The sequence below is a fragment of the Brassica napus genome (assembly GCF_020379485.1).
Source record: "Brassica napus cultivar Da-Ae chromosome A9 unlocalized genomic scaffold, Da-Ae chrA09_Random_15, whole genome shotgun sequence".
Classification (NCBI taxonomy): Eukaryota; Viridiplantae; Streptophyta; class Magnoliopsida; order Brassicales; family Brassicaceae; genus Brassica; species Brassica napus.
In genome coordinates, this window is record NW_026014103.1 from 15,403 (window position 1) to 32,528 (window position 17,126).

Below are 17,126 nucleotides of genomic sequence, written 5' to 3' on the forward strand. Positions count from 1 at the left end.
AATGTGGCCAATACAGATCACATGAATTTTTTATGGTATGGTCATAGTACAATCCAAATTAAAACTGTCCTTATAATTTAAGCAAAACTAAAAAACAAATAAGATAAGGACGCGTTTTATAAGATTGTGTTAAAACAAACAAAGGGAGGAGGTATAGAAGAACCAGTGCGATGACTTGTGTCTCCAGTCTAGCTCATACTAATTAAGAAAGATCCCAGTTACATTTCTGGACTTTTGTTCCATACAACCACCTTTCAACTTGGCTATCACCTATAACTAAAAGGGACCACATCCAACTTTATATAATAGATGTATGGACCAGTTTATGATATGGTTTTTGTCAAGATTCCAAGTAGTAATTACAATTCAAATCTCATCAGTTTATTGGTTTTATTTACTTACTTATTCATCCAACATATAGAGTATTATAATAAATTATCTAAAGTTTTCGGTAGACGCAACCTTAATTCCAGAGTTAATTATTAAAAGACATACAATGATTGCTAGCAATACCGTATTTTTAACTAAATGCGAGTGAGTGAGTTGAAAATTTGGTAAGATTGAAAACATACTGAAAATACGTTGTAAATGTTGAAGATCGTGTAAAAACTTCAAATTTGAAGTTTTGAAATTTATATTTGGAGAGCAAAAAACTCTATATTTGAAATTATAGTTTTTTCAGAAAAAAAATGTTGAAGATCGTGTCCTTGAAATTGAGATGCATCAACATCTACAAACTCTAGTGAAGCTGAATTGTTTAGAGGAAACATCATCGCTTTTGCCGGACAAATTGGTCTTGATTTTTTTCCTTAATATCCATATTAATGAAATACATTATATATATTTATCGAAAAAATAGTTTAAGATGACGTAAACAGGATAGGAGGTCGACCTTCCCGCCAGCGTTGACAAAGTCTTTGGGGGAGGATTGACTAAAATAAGTTCGTAAACAGTAATTTGGGGAGCTAACTTTATAAACAAGCTCATGGATTTGGACTGTAAAGTTTATAGGTCCAAATGACGTTAGAAAGATATGTAATAAAAAAAAAAGTCTAGATATCGTCTCAGGAGATGTATGAGCCTACATATGAAGAACTTTCTAGTCATTCAAAAAGCTCACAGGTAAATAGACTCAAAGAGACCATTTGCATGCGCATGTTGGAACGTTGGAATGTCCCGGACACAGGTTAAGTTGTGTGTCCCATGCAAGGAGTTTCAAATGAGAAGCCTACGAGAGATGTTTAACAGTTTAAGACAAGCCTCTTGGGCCTCTAAACGTTTGGGCCTATAGAATAAGTTTATTTTCGATTTTTTTTTTTTTTTTAAATGTTACAGTGCAGCAAAAGAAGAAATGAACTTCCCGATGGAAGCAAATAAAGGTTTACGCTTAGACGGATCTCCGATCTCCGCACCGTGAACATCGCCGTCGTTAAACACCTCCACCACCTCCACTCCCTTCCTCTTCATCAGCTTCGCCACGTCCCTCTGCCGGTCCACCATCGGATCCTCCTCCCCTCCAACCACCATCACCTTCCATCTCAACCCTCCGATCTTCTCCAAACCCCCCGATCCATCTCCCACCGTCGGATTCGAATACTCGTGATCCCGATCAGCGCCGACGGGAAGACTCAGATCCCAGAACACGTCGGAGACGATCGGCGGACAAACCTGATCGTTCGCAAGCCTGATCTCAGATCCGCTTCTCTCCTCGCCGCCGAAGAACGGATGGTGTAGAATCATCCCGCGGATCTGCAACGGACTCAGATCCGATGCGGCGGCGGAGGATCGCATCCCGACGTTGTACGCCAAGTTCCCGCCGGCGCTGGTCCCCATGAGGAAGACGTTGGAGAGATCGGCGCGAGACTTGATCCACTCGTCTTCGGAGTTTCTGATCCACTCCAGCGCCTCCGCGCCGTCGTCGTACGCCGCCGGGAGCCTGTGCTCGGGAGCGAGACGGTAGGAAGGCGACGCGACGATCGCGTTGATGTCGCGCGCCATGTCGGAGCAGAAGCCGTGGAAGACTTGGAGGTCGACGCTGCAGAGGACGAATCCTCCGCCGTGGAAGTAGACGACGAGCGGGAGTTTTTGAGAGGGAACGGCGTCGTTTAGGGTGGAGGAGGGAGCGTAGAGACGCATCCACGTGGACTTTGACTTGTTGATGGAGATGTCTTTGGACACGACGGCGGTTTGTGGGGAGGGATCAGGTGTGGCTGGGGTGCATGGGAATTTCGTGAGGTCGCGGGTGATGGAGCCATCTGGGTTCTTTACGATGTTGAGATATGCGTAAGGATCAGAGATTGTAGTTGGTTCGGACATGTTTAGTCGATGGGTTATGTTATGTCTGAACTAAATCACTAATGACTCTTTTCAGTCTCGTCTTTATATAATGGCAATGCTGAAAAAAAATTGTAATTAGAAAAAAAGGTAGCAACAGCTGTTGAAGGTAATATTGTATAATTTCATCATGAATGCACGTCTTATATTTTAATTAAAAAACTGACAAGAAGCCTTTTTGTTTTGTTAAATGCAAACTAACAACTTAACAAGTGACTATAAGTTTTGAGCTAACTATGAAATCATTTTTAAACGCAAATTGAAATTTAACGATTAACTCAATTACCCATTGTAATATTTTAGTTAATGCAACTCAAGTAGAGAATAAAATACTCAACCACTACAATCCTCAAGCACATCGACATTCCAAGTGGTGAGAAAACGTAAACTTTTGTTCTCTTTAGTGCATTTAACAAAAGGCATTTCTTAATTCACAAGTCTTGTTAATACATCTCTTTCATAGAGATAGTAACTTACACAATCAAGAAAGCTTAGATTAACGTATAATAATACCTGTGTTTTTTTCCAGCTATTATTTTTTAAAAATAGAAAAGTGGCAAAATATAGAAACGCAAACGCATATATCATAGTTTAGTTTATTGATTATTGTCAAAAAAAAAAAAATAATAGAAACGCAAACCCACAAAATGACGTTCATCATACATTTTGTTCTTAAGAAGACATTCAAAGTAACGAACTCAGCACACATCATCCATTGATATATAGATATCTTGAGAATGAAACAAAAACTATAGCTTTAGGAAAAAGCAATACTCTATATTGAAAGAAATTGTATCATCATTGTCATTAAAATTACACAAAACTGAAAGGGGAACACAAGAGCTCCCCTCTTAAGTTGTTCATAGAAAGATAAAACAAAAAAAACACACATAAACACTATTATAAAGTAGAGAAACTTCCAGAGCAAGATGAAAGTATAAGAGTTTTTGATTAGGTGTTGGTGTTAAAGTTTTTCACCATCGCTGGCCTCCTCCACCACCACGACCACGACCAAATCTACCTCCTCTGCCGCGATTATTAAACCCTTGGCCACCTTGGCGGCCAAATCTTCCTCTTGGCATTGGCTCTCTCTCTTGAAGCTTAGGCAACTCCTTAACAATCTCCAAGCTCACACTAGCAGTCTTTTGCGCAGCTGACATGAACTGGTCTACATCCGATTGTGCAACATCGAAAACCGCACCTTGTCCATCTGCCGTTAGAGTAAACCCTTCAATCGTATTAACCTTGTCTTCTGGTAAGATTCTCTTTAGTGCACCAAATACAAATCTGCACAAACCACAATCCCCTTTAGTATTCTCTTTTTTAATGTTTAGCAAAAACTACACAAGCATGGTAAGAGAAGAGGAGCTTACGATGGAGTGTAAATGGGTTTCCCTGCTTCAAAAAGTAGTGTGACATGGTTCTCCAATGATGATAGAAGTGACCTCTTCTTTATCTCAGTGAAGCCCTGCACAATCATTCAAAACTCTTTAGTACTTTGCTTCAAAACAACATTAAGATAAGAATGTGAGGACTCATGAGAGACCTACCGCGGTTTTCGCAAGAGCTTTTGCAAGGAGTACTTCTGCTGATACACCAGAACTCTCCAACAGTTCCTTGGCAGCAGCCATAAACGCAGGAACCACACTGTCACAGACTTGCGTGATCTTCTCCGCAGCTTCCATACCAACAGCTCTGGCGATATCATTAGGCTGAGGCGCAGAAACGTGCTCGAATTTGATACCGGCTTGTTTCTCAATCCTAGATACTCCAGACTTTCTAGAATCGTATAGCATAACCGCTACTCCAGTGTTGCCAGCTCTTCCTGTTCGGCCTGAACGATGGATGTAATCTTCAACATCACGTGGAGGCTCACACTACAAGAGAATCAAAAAATCATGTTAATCGTTGCATTAAACAAGAAGGATTAGAGATTGATGATGTCTGCCACTGACCTGGATGATTAGCTGCACGTCATTGATGTCTAGACCACGAGCAGCAACGTTTGTAGCAACCAACGTCGAGAACTTGCCCTTTCTAAATCCAGCAAGAGTAATCTACAATCACAGGATTCATCATTAGCTTTGCCTGAGCGATTCAGTAGGATAAAAAACGTATAATAACCACATACCTCACGCTGTGATTGTTGGATGTCACCGTGCAAAGCTCTTGCACCAGGCAAGAGACCAGAAAGCTCGGAAGCTTGGTCTTTAGTCTCAGTGAAAATGATTGTACTACCTCCACTGAAGAATAATAATTTGGATTAGAGACTTTAAACTATTAAATGATTATTAAAGTAGTAAACTGTTTACCTGCTGTATAAGCTGATGATGTCAGGAATCAAACGAGACATGGCTTGCTTACTGCAGGGAAGAGCAATGTGTCTAACGCTGTTACTAGCCTTCATTTTATCATTACCAACAAGATCAATAGTCTTCTTGTCTTGTTTAAGAAACCTAGCAGCAATCTGGTAGTAGCAAGAGAGATTCAAAAGGTTAACTAACTCATGATAAAGAGTAAAAATTGAAAAAGTTGAAAAGGGACTTACGGTTTGAACCCACGAAGGCAATGTAGCACTGAAGAGAAGCGTCTGAACTTTCTTAGGATCCTCAACCTTCCCTGAAAGATTAGACCAACCAACAGAGTTAGTTGCTTCATATCAGAAAAAAAAAAACAAAAAAAAAACACAATTACATTACCTAATATAAGTTCAACATCATCAACGAATCCCATTCTCAACATCTCATCAGCTTCATCAAGAACACGGAATTGTAGATAAGTCAAGTCAAGGTTTCTCCTTTCAATATGATCCTACAATGAATAAATCAAATACAATTTCAACAGACCACCACACAAAACAAAAAAAAAAACAATTATGACATACCTTGATACGACCAGGGGTCCCAACTACAATGTCCACACCTCTCTTTAGTTTATGCTCTTGAGGTGCGTATGGATCGCCTCCATAGACACAGCAAGCAGCTAGCCCAACTGCTCCTCCGTATGCCTCAAAGTCAGCAAACACCTACACAGTAACACCATACCATCAATAAAAAATCATTTGAAACTGCTAGGAGGTAACTAGATACGCGAACTAGGCATTAATGAATTGTAAAATTATTTAAACATTAGATACAGAAAAAAAACCAGCAAACACCTGCAAAGTAACACAATACCATCAATAAAAAATCATTTGAAATTGCTAGGAGGTAAATTAGATAGGAGAACTAGGCATTAATGAATTGTAAAATTATTTAAAAAAAATTAGATATAGAAAAAAAATATCAGACAAATTTTTGGACTTATACTAAACCTTGTTAGAGTTGATTTACAACTATTTAGATCAAATTAGACCAATTTTAAATTGTTTTAAACGATTTGAATTGCTTAAAAAATTGTTTAAAGTATAACCAAATTTTAGAACATTGAATAACATCTCAAAAAAATTTATTACCTGCTTGGCCAATTCTCTGGTCGGTAAAAGAACCAAAACACTAGGAGGCCTGCCGTAACCATTCTTCCTCTTGCTCTTCGCAGGCCCATTGATCAATGACTCCAATATAGGCAACACGAAAGCCAATGTCTTACCCTGCACCACACCACACACGATCAGTAAAGCCACAAACTTTTGAAACTCTTCACACCAAACAAAACATAAAGTACCAAACTTTTTACCTGACCAGTACGAGCCCTTCCGACCAAATCAGCACCATCAAGAACCATATCAAAAGTAGTAGCTTGAATCGGGAAGAGAGCTTCGATGCCCTTCTCCTTAAGCTTGGCCTTCAAGGGATCAGAGATACGAAAGTTCGAGACGGCGTTAGGGTTATCGACTTTGACATCTTCAACAACACTTAGCTTCACCTTCTTGCTGCTCTTCTTCTCCGGCTCTTCCTCGGACTCGTCAATAGACTTGCGCTTCTTCTTACTCTTCTTCTCTTCTCCATCGGAGTCTGAGAGCTTCAGCTTCTTTCCTTTCTTCTTTGAGTCCTGCTCTGGGGTTGTGGTTTCCAAATCTATCTTCTTCTTCATCTTCTTCTCTTCTTTCTTCTTGTCGGATAGAGCTAAGGAAGGCATTGGAATCTCTCCTGCTTCTGTCTGAGAGATAGAGGCGGTGAAGAGAAGCAGGGAGAGGTAGAGAGGAGGAGACAAGTGTAGGGTTTGTGTTTAGCTTTATAGTTTTTAGAGTTGCCGTTGAGGCGCCGTTGATCAAAAACCCTAATGAAACTTTGCAATCTCGTCCGTTCAGTTTAGGTCTAGTGACTTGCCGTTTTCTTATTGGTAAGTAACAATGCGTGTCGGCATCGATTTTCTTGATAGGCCAATACTTATATTTTTGTATTAATAAATTATGTATCTCATAATTAAAATTGATCTAATTATATGTTTTTACGTCATAGTTTTTATTTTGATCTTAAATTCTTATAAACCGCAATAATTATTTAAAATATAAAATATTATAATAATAATAAACAAGGGAAAATCATATATATTTGTATAGTAATATAATGCTGTAATATTTTAAGAATATATAAATTTTTATTTATCTATAATATCATATATCATAATGTTTATATTATATATATATATTGTTTTATTTTATAAATGCTTAAACAACATGTGGATTTGACTGAACGTTCTAGATGTTGAATCACTGTCCACTTGCCACATTCTTGAAACACTGGTTTATAGGGAATATATTCCAATTTTAGTTTCGGTTTGGCATGACATAACAAGATCTCCACCTGGTTTGAAACCAAATTGAAATCTCAAACAAAATCAATTTGGTTTCTTGCTCGATTTTAACAAATACTATATTGTTGATGAATGCAGAAAATCTATAATGAATACTCTGTTTATATCTACACACTCTGTAAATTAGCAGTAGTAACTTCATCATAGCATTATAACAGATCAGAGGAAAATCTCCATAATCCTCCTAATATGTTCACAGAAGACCGACATTAAAACCACCATAACACCTTACAAGAACAATATTAAACCAGCGACAATAAACCCTACTACTACGAGCACGATTCTTTCGAGACCAATGGCGCCTAAGACACTCGAATCCGACGCGCTCTTGCAGTAATTGAAACCATACCATACACTCTCAGGGACGAGCGTGTTATAAGGGAAGGTGACATCCGATTTGGAGCCATGGCTATGTATCTTTACACTCTCTGGGATCCAACCATCTGGACCAGACCTGTAGAGATACACGTAGCATAGTTGGTATGTGCATGGTCCGTTTATCTCAAACGTGTCGGATGAACACTGCTCAAACGTCTTTATAGATGGATCGTCAAGCCTCGGTGCATATATCTGACTCCAAGGAAACAAAACCAGAGCTGTGAGTTCCAAGGAAACAAAACCAGAGCTGTGAGTTCCGTAGAACCAAAGCTAAAAGTGGACACCAACTAGACCGGTTCAAGACAAAATCGAATGAAACATTCGCCTACGGCCCCAAAATTTTTGAAAAAACATTATATAGACATAGACTTCCAAATTTGTAAAAAAAGAAAAATTATTGAAATTTTAACTAAATTGTTTACAGTCTCCAAAATATCAGGGACCAGCCTTGACACCAAAGCTAAATTGCATGATTCGAGGAACTGTAGTTGATAGATTTCATCCAGACAAGTGAAACTGTTATAAGTAACAACACCAAGAAACTGACTTGGCCATGCTTCTAATGTCTGAAACATTCAAAATGTATCCCTAAACCCTAATTTGATAAACCAAGTCAAAATTCAAAAAAATATCATCAAACCTGGTTTCCGTATGCATCGCCGAAAGCGATGCTGATTTGATCGCGGGTGTACCTCGACGACGAACAGCTCGTCGAGATGATCACTCTGTAAGAGCAACTAGTCCCTAGTTTCTGCAATCATCGAGCAAAATTTCACACACACACATACCAAGAAAACCATTAACGGAAGTTCACACGGAGAGGGGTGATGAAAGAGGGACGAACCTGGATGAGGCTGACGTTGAAAGATTCAGCGGCGTGAGGCTCCAGGACTTTGGATTCGGAGACAGAGAGGGAGACGAAGCAGAGGAGGAGAGTGAAGAGACGTGTTGACACCATTGTTGTGCTTCTCGAAATCGCTCGGGGAGAGAGAGAGAGAGTCGAAAGTAAAGAGGGGAAGCGAAACAGTAATCGAGAAGTATCGAACCATTTTCGTAACGAACCAGGTTATACCGGGAGAAATTTAAAACTAATTTTAATTTCGGTTTGGTTCCAACCGAGTACAGGAAACCGAATTAATTTAAATTCTCTTATTTTTATTGTAGAAACTGATTAGAGATTAAACAAGTACAAGTATCATAAACTACACCATAGTAGTATTCATTGTACAAAAGTGAAGTAAATTTAATATTTTTTTAAAAAAAGTTATATAAAATGGTTATGCGAAGTTATCTAGTAATTTCTACCAAGAACATGTTCATGAGTTTGTCTTTTTCAAAAAAAAAGTTCATGAGTTAGTTAAAGTCTTTAATCTTCTGAGTTAATAAATAATAGCTTACATAACATATGACCACACAACAACAAAAAATCAATGAAATATATTTCTCAGCATATATCTAAACAAAAACAAGCGTACACGTTTCTATGTATAGAGACATAGGAATGCGTGTGTATAAATCAACATGATAAGAACATCTTCAAGGTGAAGATTAAGCAATGATCTTCAAGGTGAAGATTAAGCCATGATTAAGCTCCCTGCAATTTTCTGTGAATCGAATTTGCTGCATAAATCCAGGCCCCTGTTCAAATAATATTATCAATGGTGTGTGATATCTGTTTTGGCCTGTTGTTGTTTTTTTTAACTATTGTATAGCTTTAGTAGATTGCATTTTAGTTACCTGTTAATATATGTCCTGCAAGACTTTTGAGTTCCATATTTGATGCTAGTTACTTCGCCGAGTCCTTCTTTGCTTGGTCTCTGTCAAGAAAAGGAAGAGATTGGAATATGGTCAACATTTTTATACAATGGGACTTCTTATGAGTTTAGAAGAGAGTTAAGTTACAACCTTTGAGTCTAGAGGGAAAATCTTAGATTCATACACTTGGCAGTGTATCTTCCCGCTGTGGTTTCCTTTGGCTCTCCTACCTTTTAATAGCCTGCAGAGAACGGGCGTGAGAACGTTCTTGGGAAAATGGACTCTAGAAACTAGATTAGACTAGGCTAAACAAGGAAAGTAGATTTATGGAGTTTCAAAGCTATGCACTAACGTTCTGGAGTTAGTAGCTTCTTTCTCTTGTATGGCATTAATCTTAGCCTGCAATGTGAGACATCATTTAAAAGAACATTTGAAAGATAGATTTATATGTTGGATGTGAAACTTACATTTGAAGAGCGTTCCTTTGCTCTCAGTGATGTTCTTAAACCAAATGCCTGATGCAGAAAATTATGTTAACACATGAGGGATGATAAGATCTTTCAGACTTGTAGATGTGGGAATATTAGTTATACCTTAAGATCTTGAGACCGTACAGTATTACTTTTAGGCAGAGGTGCTGAAGAAGGTTCATGATTAATCTGCAAAGGAACCCAAAACATTAGTTATTGTTTTCTAACTACACCTTCTGAGAATGTGGTAATGAAGAAACTACGATTGAAAAAAACTACATTTTTGTTGGTAGTGTTTATTTTAGGTGAAGTGATCCTTGATTTTGCATTCTGCTTGATTTCTGAGTTAACCTTAGACCTGAAACATCAAAACATGTTATAAGGAAGCCAAAACAGTCTTCTTGACGAGCCTAAGCCTGGATTCTGAGTACCTGTGTCTTTCAGATCTTTCTGCAGTTCTGAGTTTCGGTTCCTTAGGAACAGTGAGTTTAGATCTTCTGTTGGAGTTAATTTGATCCATCTTAGCTTCCAGTTTTTGCGTTTTGGTGTCTTGGTTTTGCAACTTAGAGACTAAGATTGGAGATAAGTTATCACCAAACTTTGCTAATGACCTCTGACATCTAAAACACCAAAAACTATTTGTTAAAGCCAAAAGAAAGAAAAAAAAAACTCACATTAATGGCTTCCTCATTGGTGTACCTTGTCAAAAGTTGAACGGAGTAAACGTCTAATGGTTTATTCTGCCTTGCAAGCAAAGAAACAGTAGGTCTTGTTAAAGTTGAGCTACTACTCGATTTTGTTTTTGATTTCGGTTTTGTCTTGGAGACATCTTTAACCGTTTGGTTATAATATATGAACCCTGAACAACAAGTTAAACATGAGGTCTCTGAAAACATTTATGCAGAAACCAAGATAAAAAAAATCATTACCATTGTATTTATCTTTTGGATTAAGACCGGTATCCACAGGCTTAGTTTTTGAGCTGGTGTTTGTAATTTGCTTAACTGGAAGTGGCTCAAGTTTCCAATTAAACTTTGGGCTAAAAGCTGAGATAATTAAAAAAAAATCATAATTAATATTATTACCGAACTGTAAGAGAGAGAGAAACAAAAAGACAAATGTTTGTAATAAACAGAATCTTTGCCCTAACGTGTGTCTTACGCGAAGGAGGGTAGTTTCCCGCGGATTCGAACCAGAACTCGATTTCATCTGTCTCGGAATCAAGCTCTGGTCTGGAGAAATCGTAGAAACGAGGTGCATCGAATTCGAAATCAATGTCGAACTCCTCCAACGAAAAACACGGAACCATGATTAAGCCGACGAAATCGGAGAGGGAAAGAGTTTCACATTCAACAGAATTACAAAAGAATCGTGAGATGCTCTTCTCCTCTCCCTCTCTCTCCTTCCTAGTCGAATGAATTTCCAGAAAATTAGGGGAGAGAGAAGGATTGGAGATGACGAGAGAGGGAGGAAGAAGGTAACGGCCAACGGCCCTTATTCAGTTGGCGTGGATTCTATCTACAGCTCACAAATTCTGTATTTTCAGTTTGGTTCTCTAGTTTTTAAGTTCCACCAAAATATCTAATATGTTTTAATACGTCGAATGTAACACCAACTGATGTTTCTATCCAAAGTATTTTTCATTCACTACAATCTTAAACTTTAAATGAAGAAAGATATTTTCGTAAATAAGAATCGTTGCATTCGTGAAAAATAAAATGGAAAGTTGATATAAGGATGAAAATTATAAATCAAAAAGATAAGGGGAAGAAACATAAATATACAAAAGCAGCGTTCTCCCAACGATCTTCGGTTGTCTTTAAGAACTCTCTCAATCTCTTATATACCTCGTCTCCGATATTTTTGCTACACGTTTAATCCATTTTCCAGGAAATTTTCTATAGAAAATTTTGAAATTAAGGTTTCCCATTTCAGACATAGAAATGAATCTTACCCTAACATTTGCTAGTTCATTTTGATATAATCGAAACTTCCAGAACATGTTATTATTTCAGAAACAAACTATCTTCATATGATTGAATAAGATGGCGATTGAGGAAGAACATTGAATGTTATTTGGTTTTGTAAAATATATTTTCTGCAGAGTTTGGAGATAATAATGTCCAAAACTCAAATCGAATCATTTTCTGCATCTCTTCTGCAAGAACTTGAGGTTTGTTGTTTCTTCAGCTCCAAGAAACCGCCTTTTCCCTCTTCTTTTTGAAATATAGAACCGTTTCGATGATGTGGTTCTGTTTCTAATACAGATTATATGGGACGAGGTTGGAGAAACCAAAACCGAAAGAGAAAAGATTTTGAATGAGATTGAAGACGAATGCAGAAACATTTATATTGGTAAAATCGAAAAGGTTAAAGAGGAGAGGAGTCGGCTAAGACAAGACATTGTTGACTCAGAAGCAAGAGTTATTGATATATGTTCTGTAATGGAAGAGCCATCAGGTCCTGGAAGACAACAACAATCTGATCAATGTGGAAGAAATTTGAAAGAAGAGTTAGGAAAGATTCTTCTGAAACTTGAAGATATGGAAAAGAGAAAATCAGAGAGGAAAAATCAGTTTATTCAAGTGATCGAATTGAAGATATAAAATGTGTAAGAGATGAGATTAATGGTGAATCTGATGAGACTTGTTCATCTGATTTTCCGGTTGATGAATCCGATTTATCTCTTAGAAAGCTTGAAGAGTTACATAGAGAGCTTTACACACTTCAAGAACAGAAGGTTTCCTAAACTTAACCAACTACTTTTTTTTACTTTGATTTAATTTCTTGATCAAGAGGTTAATATTTTGAGGTGTTTTTTTGGCTCAGAGGAACCGGATGAAACAGATTCAAGATCATCTAAGAACTCTGGAATCGCTTTGTTCGGTTCTTGGTTTGAATTTTCGAGAAACTGTTACCAAGATTCACCCAAGTTTAGTAGAATCTGAAGGGTCAAGAAGTATAAGTAATACAACACTTGACAAGTTAGCTTCATCAGTGAACCAATGGCACGAAACAAAGATACAAAGAATGCAAGAAGTCAGTTTAATGTTTACAAACTTTTTTTTAGTATCTTACAACTTTGCTCTTTGTTCTTTACATATAATCCATATTATTGATTGCAGCTTCAAAATCTTGTGACCACAATGCTTGAGTTTTGGAATTTAATGGATACACCAGCAGAAGAACAACAAAAGTTCATGAGTATTTCATGTAATATAGCTGCTACTGCTTCTGAAATAACCAAACCTAATAGCCTTTCCACAGATTTGCTTGAAGAGGTAGGTACATTCACATTAGCTTTAACTAATTTTAATCTTTTTAAAAACCTTTTTTGCTGATTGATTGTTTAATGCTTAAAAGGTTAAAGCCGAGCTATGTCGGCTAGAGGAGTTAAAATGGAGCAAAATGAAAGAACTTGTTTTAAAGAAGAGGTCAGAACTTGAAGAGATATGCAAAAGAACACACATTGTTCTTGAAGAACAAGATATCGCGGTGGAGAATGTAATTAAAGCCATTGAATCAGGAGACGTGAACCCTGAAAATATACTAGAACATATCGAGTATCGAGCTGGGAAAGTGAAAGAGGAAGCTTTAAGCAGAAAAGAGATTCTTGAAAAAACTGAAAAATGGTTGAATGCTTGTGAGGAAGAGACTTGGCTTGAAGAGTATAATCAGGTTTGTCTCTTTTATAACCATCCATGGTCTTTCACATTTTGTGGTTAGTTATGGATTTTTTATGATTTGTATAGGATGAAAACCGGTACAATGCTGGAAAAGGATCTCACTTAATCCTCAAACGTGCAGAGAAAGCTAGAGCACTCGTTAATAAACTTCCAGGTTTCATATAGATGATACCAAGAAAGTTTTTCAGATTGTTATCTTTGGGACTCCTTAACTAATTGAAAACTTCTTTATTCTTCTTAGCTATGGCTGAAGCATTAGTTTCCAAGATTACAATATGGGAATCAGAGAAAGAAGCTGAGTTTCTATTTGATGGTGTATGAGTTATCTTTTTCTGTCACACAAAGTCCTCTCTTAGCATGCATAATTGATCTATTCATCTGATTTTCTACATTCAGAATCGTCTACTTTCAATGTTAGAAGAGTATACAGAACTCAAAGAAGAGAAAGAACAAGAACGTCGCAGGAGAAGAGTATTTTTAGCTAACACTCTTTTGCATCAATACACTTCTATGAGTAACCAAACGTAATGCTTGTTGGGTTTTGGTTGTTTATAGGAACTGAAGAAACTTCAAGGTCAAGTTACACCAGAACAAGACAAAGGAACCCCTACTAAGCATCAAAGCGCGAAAAAGAGTCTTAAAGTATCAACTAACAAGAGATTTGGATCATCTCCTCAAACTCCTCGATCTGATTCTCCTCATTCAGCAAAATCTTTTACATCTCAATCACGCCATGCCTGAAAATATGGAGCAACAACTTAAAAGTAGTCTTTTTAGTTCACTTTTATTCAACTAAAAAGAATCTATAGGAGTGATTACATGAAGACACCTCAACTATGTTCTTAACAACACCATATAAACAAAAGAGATCAGAAAGAGAGAGTTGTCTAGAAACTAAGTCATCAGCTTTTTTTGTTGGTAATATGTTATGATAAGTCACCACTTTTGTTAAACCCTTCGGTATGCTTAAAGACTTGCTAACTTATTAAGAGAGTCTGACAAATGAAAGGAATCTGAATGATTATTGGATCATTTCATTTGTGTTATGTCATGTACTCCAAGTGTGTACAGACACTGTGTCGCGGAAAGTAGATTTGACTTTGACCGACAAAATGTACTTGCTGCAAAAATCAGTGTCGATTCTTTATCCAAAGACTACTTCTTCTTTTTTTGAGAATTTATTTCTAAGTACGTGAAACAAAATCCTTGCGTAAGTGAATCAAAAGATTTAGCTTATCTTGAAAATTAATTGGTCTTAGTATATTTTCAAAGCAAATTTCGTTGGTCAACGTTACTAAAAGTGATTTACAAAGGATATTGTCAGAACACGGTATTTTTTATTTTTTTGAAATTTTCACTTAACTTTTTTTTTTTTTTGCAGTTTCGTTTTATTTAATTAGACATATTAATTTTCCAAGACGGACGTGGATCTTTCTCTAAACCAAAATTAATAGATTGATTTTATAACTATTATATCATCGATATTAGAATAATATTAAATGAAACAACTGTCTACATGATATTTTAGTATATAGTATTATTTCTTTCTCCTACAATTTTCCATTTTATTTATTTACTTCCTTTTTCCTTTGCAAAAATATATTATATCTTTCTGTTATGAAAATTTGGGGGATATTGCATCTAATTTCTGAGAGATTTTTACTTTGCTAATTTCCGGTGAGATCAAGAGGTTAATCACCCACTGAGAAAGCTTTTGCATTTTTCTGCTATAGTGTTAGTTTCAGCTCCATAACTGTTGAAAGGTAAGAAACCAAATCTAAAAACGGTAACCAATTTTTTTCTTCTGGTTTAATCTTTGATCCCAGCTATTTCATCCATCTTATATCTAGTTAATTTTGTCTGAAAAAAAACAAAGGAAAACAAAAGAAATATTTGCTTCTTCATCTTCTTCCTCTATCTCTCTAAGTTTCTTTCTCTTCATCTTTGTTGAATTTAGCATTCACGGGCAAAATTGTTCTGCTATTTTTTTGGTAATTTGAGACTTTAAAAATGGAGGAGAAAGGTGGAATGAGTCCAAGTGGGGTCATCACAGTTAAGGGAGATGAAACTTTGGCACCAAGAACAGAGTTTCAACAAAACCCTAGCTTTCTTCCATCTGTGAGACCCACGACGGTGGTACCTCCTCTCCCTCCGGCTCCAGCCACTGTGACTCCTGGCTCAGCCGCTGCAGCGCCTCCGCCATCAATCTCTAGCGCAGGGACAGATCTGACAAAGAAGAAGAGAGGGAGGCCGAGAAAATACGCTCCAGATGGTAGTCTGAACCCTAGGGCTTCGAGACCAACTCTGTCTCCGACTCCAATCTCATCTTCCATTCCATTCTCTGGAGATTATCATCATCATTCTCATTGGAAACGAGGAAAGGCTCATCAGCAACCTGTTGAATTCATCAAGAGATCTAACAAGTTTGAGTATGAAAGCAGCCCAGGTAAACTTTGCAGTCTAGTCGTGTGTGTTTTAATCTTTTGCATTGGTTTTAGTGAGATAGATCTGATCTGGAGTTTTGAGTTATGTGTTGATGTGATTTAATGTGAATTTTTTGAGATGTTGGGAAGTGGGACCAAACATAACTGGGCACCCTTTTGTCTGAAGAAGGTACAAAGAGACCAGTTAGAAGACAGAGAAAGAGATCTGATGATGCTGATTGAACAAACATAAAATAAAAATACAAAAAAGATTTAAACAAAGAGAGAATAATCTCTGTTGTCTCTTCATCTTTAGAAGATAAAGAGTGTCTAGTCGTGTTAATTGTTAATTTGTTAGCATAGATCTTAAGGTTTCTAATCAGCTTGGTTAATTCTGTTTTAATTATTGTTATGGATAGTTATAGACAAGGATGATCAAGTTGGCTAGTTGAGAATTAGAGTTTATTAATTATCTGATTAGTCAAAGTCAATATCATCAAAACTCTGTTTTATCTATTTGTAGCTCCTCCTCCTGCTGGGCTATCATGCTATATGGGTGCAAATTTTACAACACATCAGTTTACTGTCAATGCTGGTGAGGTAATAAATTTCCCAAAACATGATTTTTTCTTTGGTAATGGATTATGTGTATCATTGTTTTGAGAATATATATTTTCTTTTAATCAGGATGTAACGATGAAAGTTATGCCGTATTCACAAGGTTCTCGAGCTATATGCATTCTTTCTGCTACTGGTACCATCTCCAATGTCACACTTCGTCAACCTACCACTTCAGGAGGCACTCTTACATATGAGGTAACCTAATTAACACTATATTTTTGGTTCTTGATGAGATTTTTGGCGGTTCTTGAATTAGTTTGTTATCTTGTCTTAGGGTCGATTTGAGATACTTTCTCTATCTGGTTCCTTTATGCCTACTGAAAACTGTGGAACCAAAGGTCGGTCCGGTGGTATGAGCATTTTCTTTAGCCGGACCAATGGTAAAATAATCGGCGGTGGCCTTGCTGGTATGCTCATAGCAGCTGGTCCTGTCCAGGTAACAGAATCTTGATTATCTAATAAATTAAAAACATATTTAATAATTCCATTGTGATTATAATTTGTGACAGGTGATAATGGGAAGTTTCATTGTGATGCATCAAGCAGAACAAACACATAAGAAGAAGCCTCGAATCATGGAGGCTTGTCCTCCTCCACCACAACCACAACAACAACCTCCAACTTTCACTATCACCACTGTGAATTCCACTTCTCCTGCGGTGGAACCGTAGAGGAGCCAAAACACAAAGCCTACGTGGTGGTGA

At 37.1% G+C, this 17,126-nt stretch overlaps 4 protein-coding genes and 2 pseudogenes across 5 annotated transcripts; 2 read left to right on the forward strand and 4 right to left on the reverse strand.

Annotated features, from left to right (window-relative positions):
• Positions 1–1,278: 1,278 nt before the first annotated feature.
• LOC111200886 (probable carboxylesterase 120) lies at positions 1,279–2,507 on the reverse strand. The gene has a single exon (XM_022692336.2). The coding sequence runs from the start codon at positions 2,314–2,316 to the stop codon at positions 1,330–1,332; it is 987 nt and encodes a 328-aa protein (XP_022548057.1). The 5' UTR covers positions 2,317–2,507; the 3' UTR covers positions 1,279–1,329.
• A 583-nt stretch (positions 2,508–3,090) lies between these two features.
• On the reverse strand, positions 3,091–6,493 carry LOC125594543 (DEAD-box ATP-dependent RNA helicase 7-like). The gene is made up of 11 exons (XM_048770705.1): positions 6,010–6,493; positions 5,789–5,923; positions 5,219–5,359; positions 5,034–5,145; positions 4,883–4,953; positions 4,647–4,801; positions 4,466–4,577; positions 4,290–4,391; positions 3,885–4,211; positions 3,708–3,802; positions 3,091–3,621 (listed from the first exon to the last, which is right to left on the reverse strand). Exons 1-11 carry the CDS (start codon positions 6,409–6,411, stop codon positions 3,309–3,311), a joined length of 1,965 nt encoding a protein of 654 aa, XP_048626662.1. The 5' UTR covers positions 6,412–6,493; the 3' UTR covers positions 3,091–3,308.
• A 719-nt stretch (positions 6,494–7,212) lies between these two features.
• On the reverse strand, positions 7,213–8,531 carry LOC125594545 (annotated as a pseudogene). The gene is made up of 3 exons (XR_007329908.1): positions 8,312–8,531; positions 8,108–8,218; positions 7,213–7,659 (listed from the first exon to the last, which is right to left on the reverse strand). The product of XR_007329908.1 is annotated as an embryo-specific protein ATS3B-like (transcript).
• Positions 8,532–8,820: 289 nt separating this feature from the next.
• LOC125594544 lies at positions 8,821–11,151 on the reverse strand. The gene is made up of 11 exons (XM_048770706.1): positions 10,854–11,151; positions 10,622–10,738; positions 10,392–10,551; positions 10,124–10,312; positions 9,972–10,050; positions 9,816–9,881; positions 9,690–9,737; positions 9,575–9,621; positions 9,373–9,463; positions 9,205–9,284; positions 8,821–9,105 (listed from the first exon to the last, which is right to left on the reverse strand). The coding sequence occupies exons 1-11, from the start codon at positions 10,999–11,001 to the stop codon at positions 9,042–9,044; spliced, it is 1,089 nt and encodes a 362-aa protein (XP_048626663.1). The 5' UTR covers positions 11,002–11,151; the 3' UTR covers positions 8,821–9,041.
• A 575-nt stretch (positions 11,152–11,726) lies between these two features.
• LOC125594546 lies at positions 11,727–14,743 on the forward strand (annotated as a pseudogene).
• A 236-nt stretch (positions 14,744–14,979) lies between these two features.
• LOC106364095 (AT-hook motif nuclear-localized protein 6) lies at positions 14,980–17,119 on the forward strand (the record flags this gene model as incomplete). Its single annotated transcript, XM_013803735.3, is given in 7 exon segments — positions 14,980–15,141; positions 15,336–15,824; positions 16,325–16,401; positions 16,489–16,617; positions 16,697–16,858; positions 16,932–17,082; positions 17,085–17,119. Coding segments are annotated over 6 exon segments (990 nt in total), but the record flags the coding sequence as incomplete, so codon positions are not given.
• Positions 17,120–17,126: the final 7 nt, after the last annotated feature.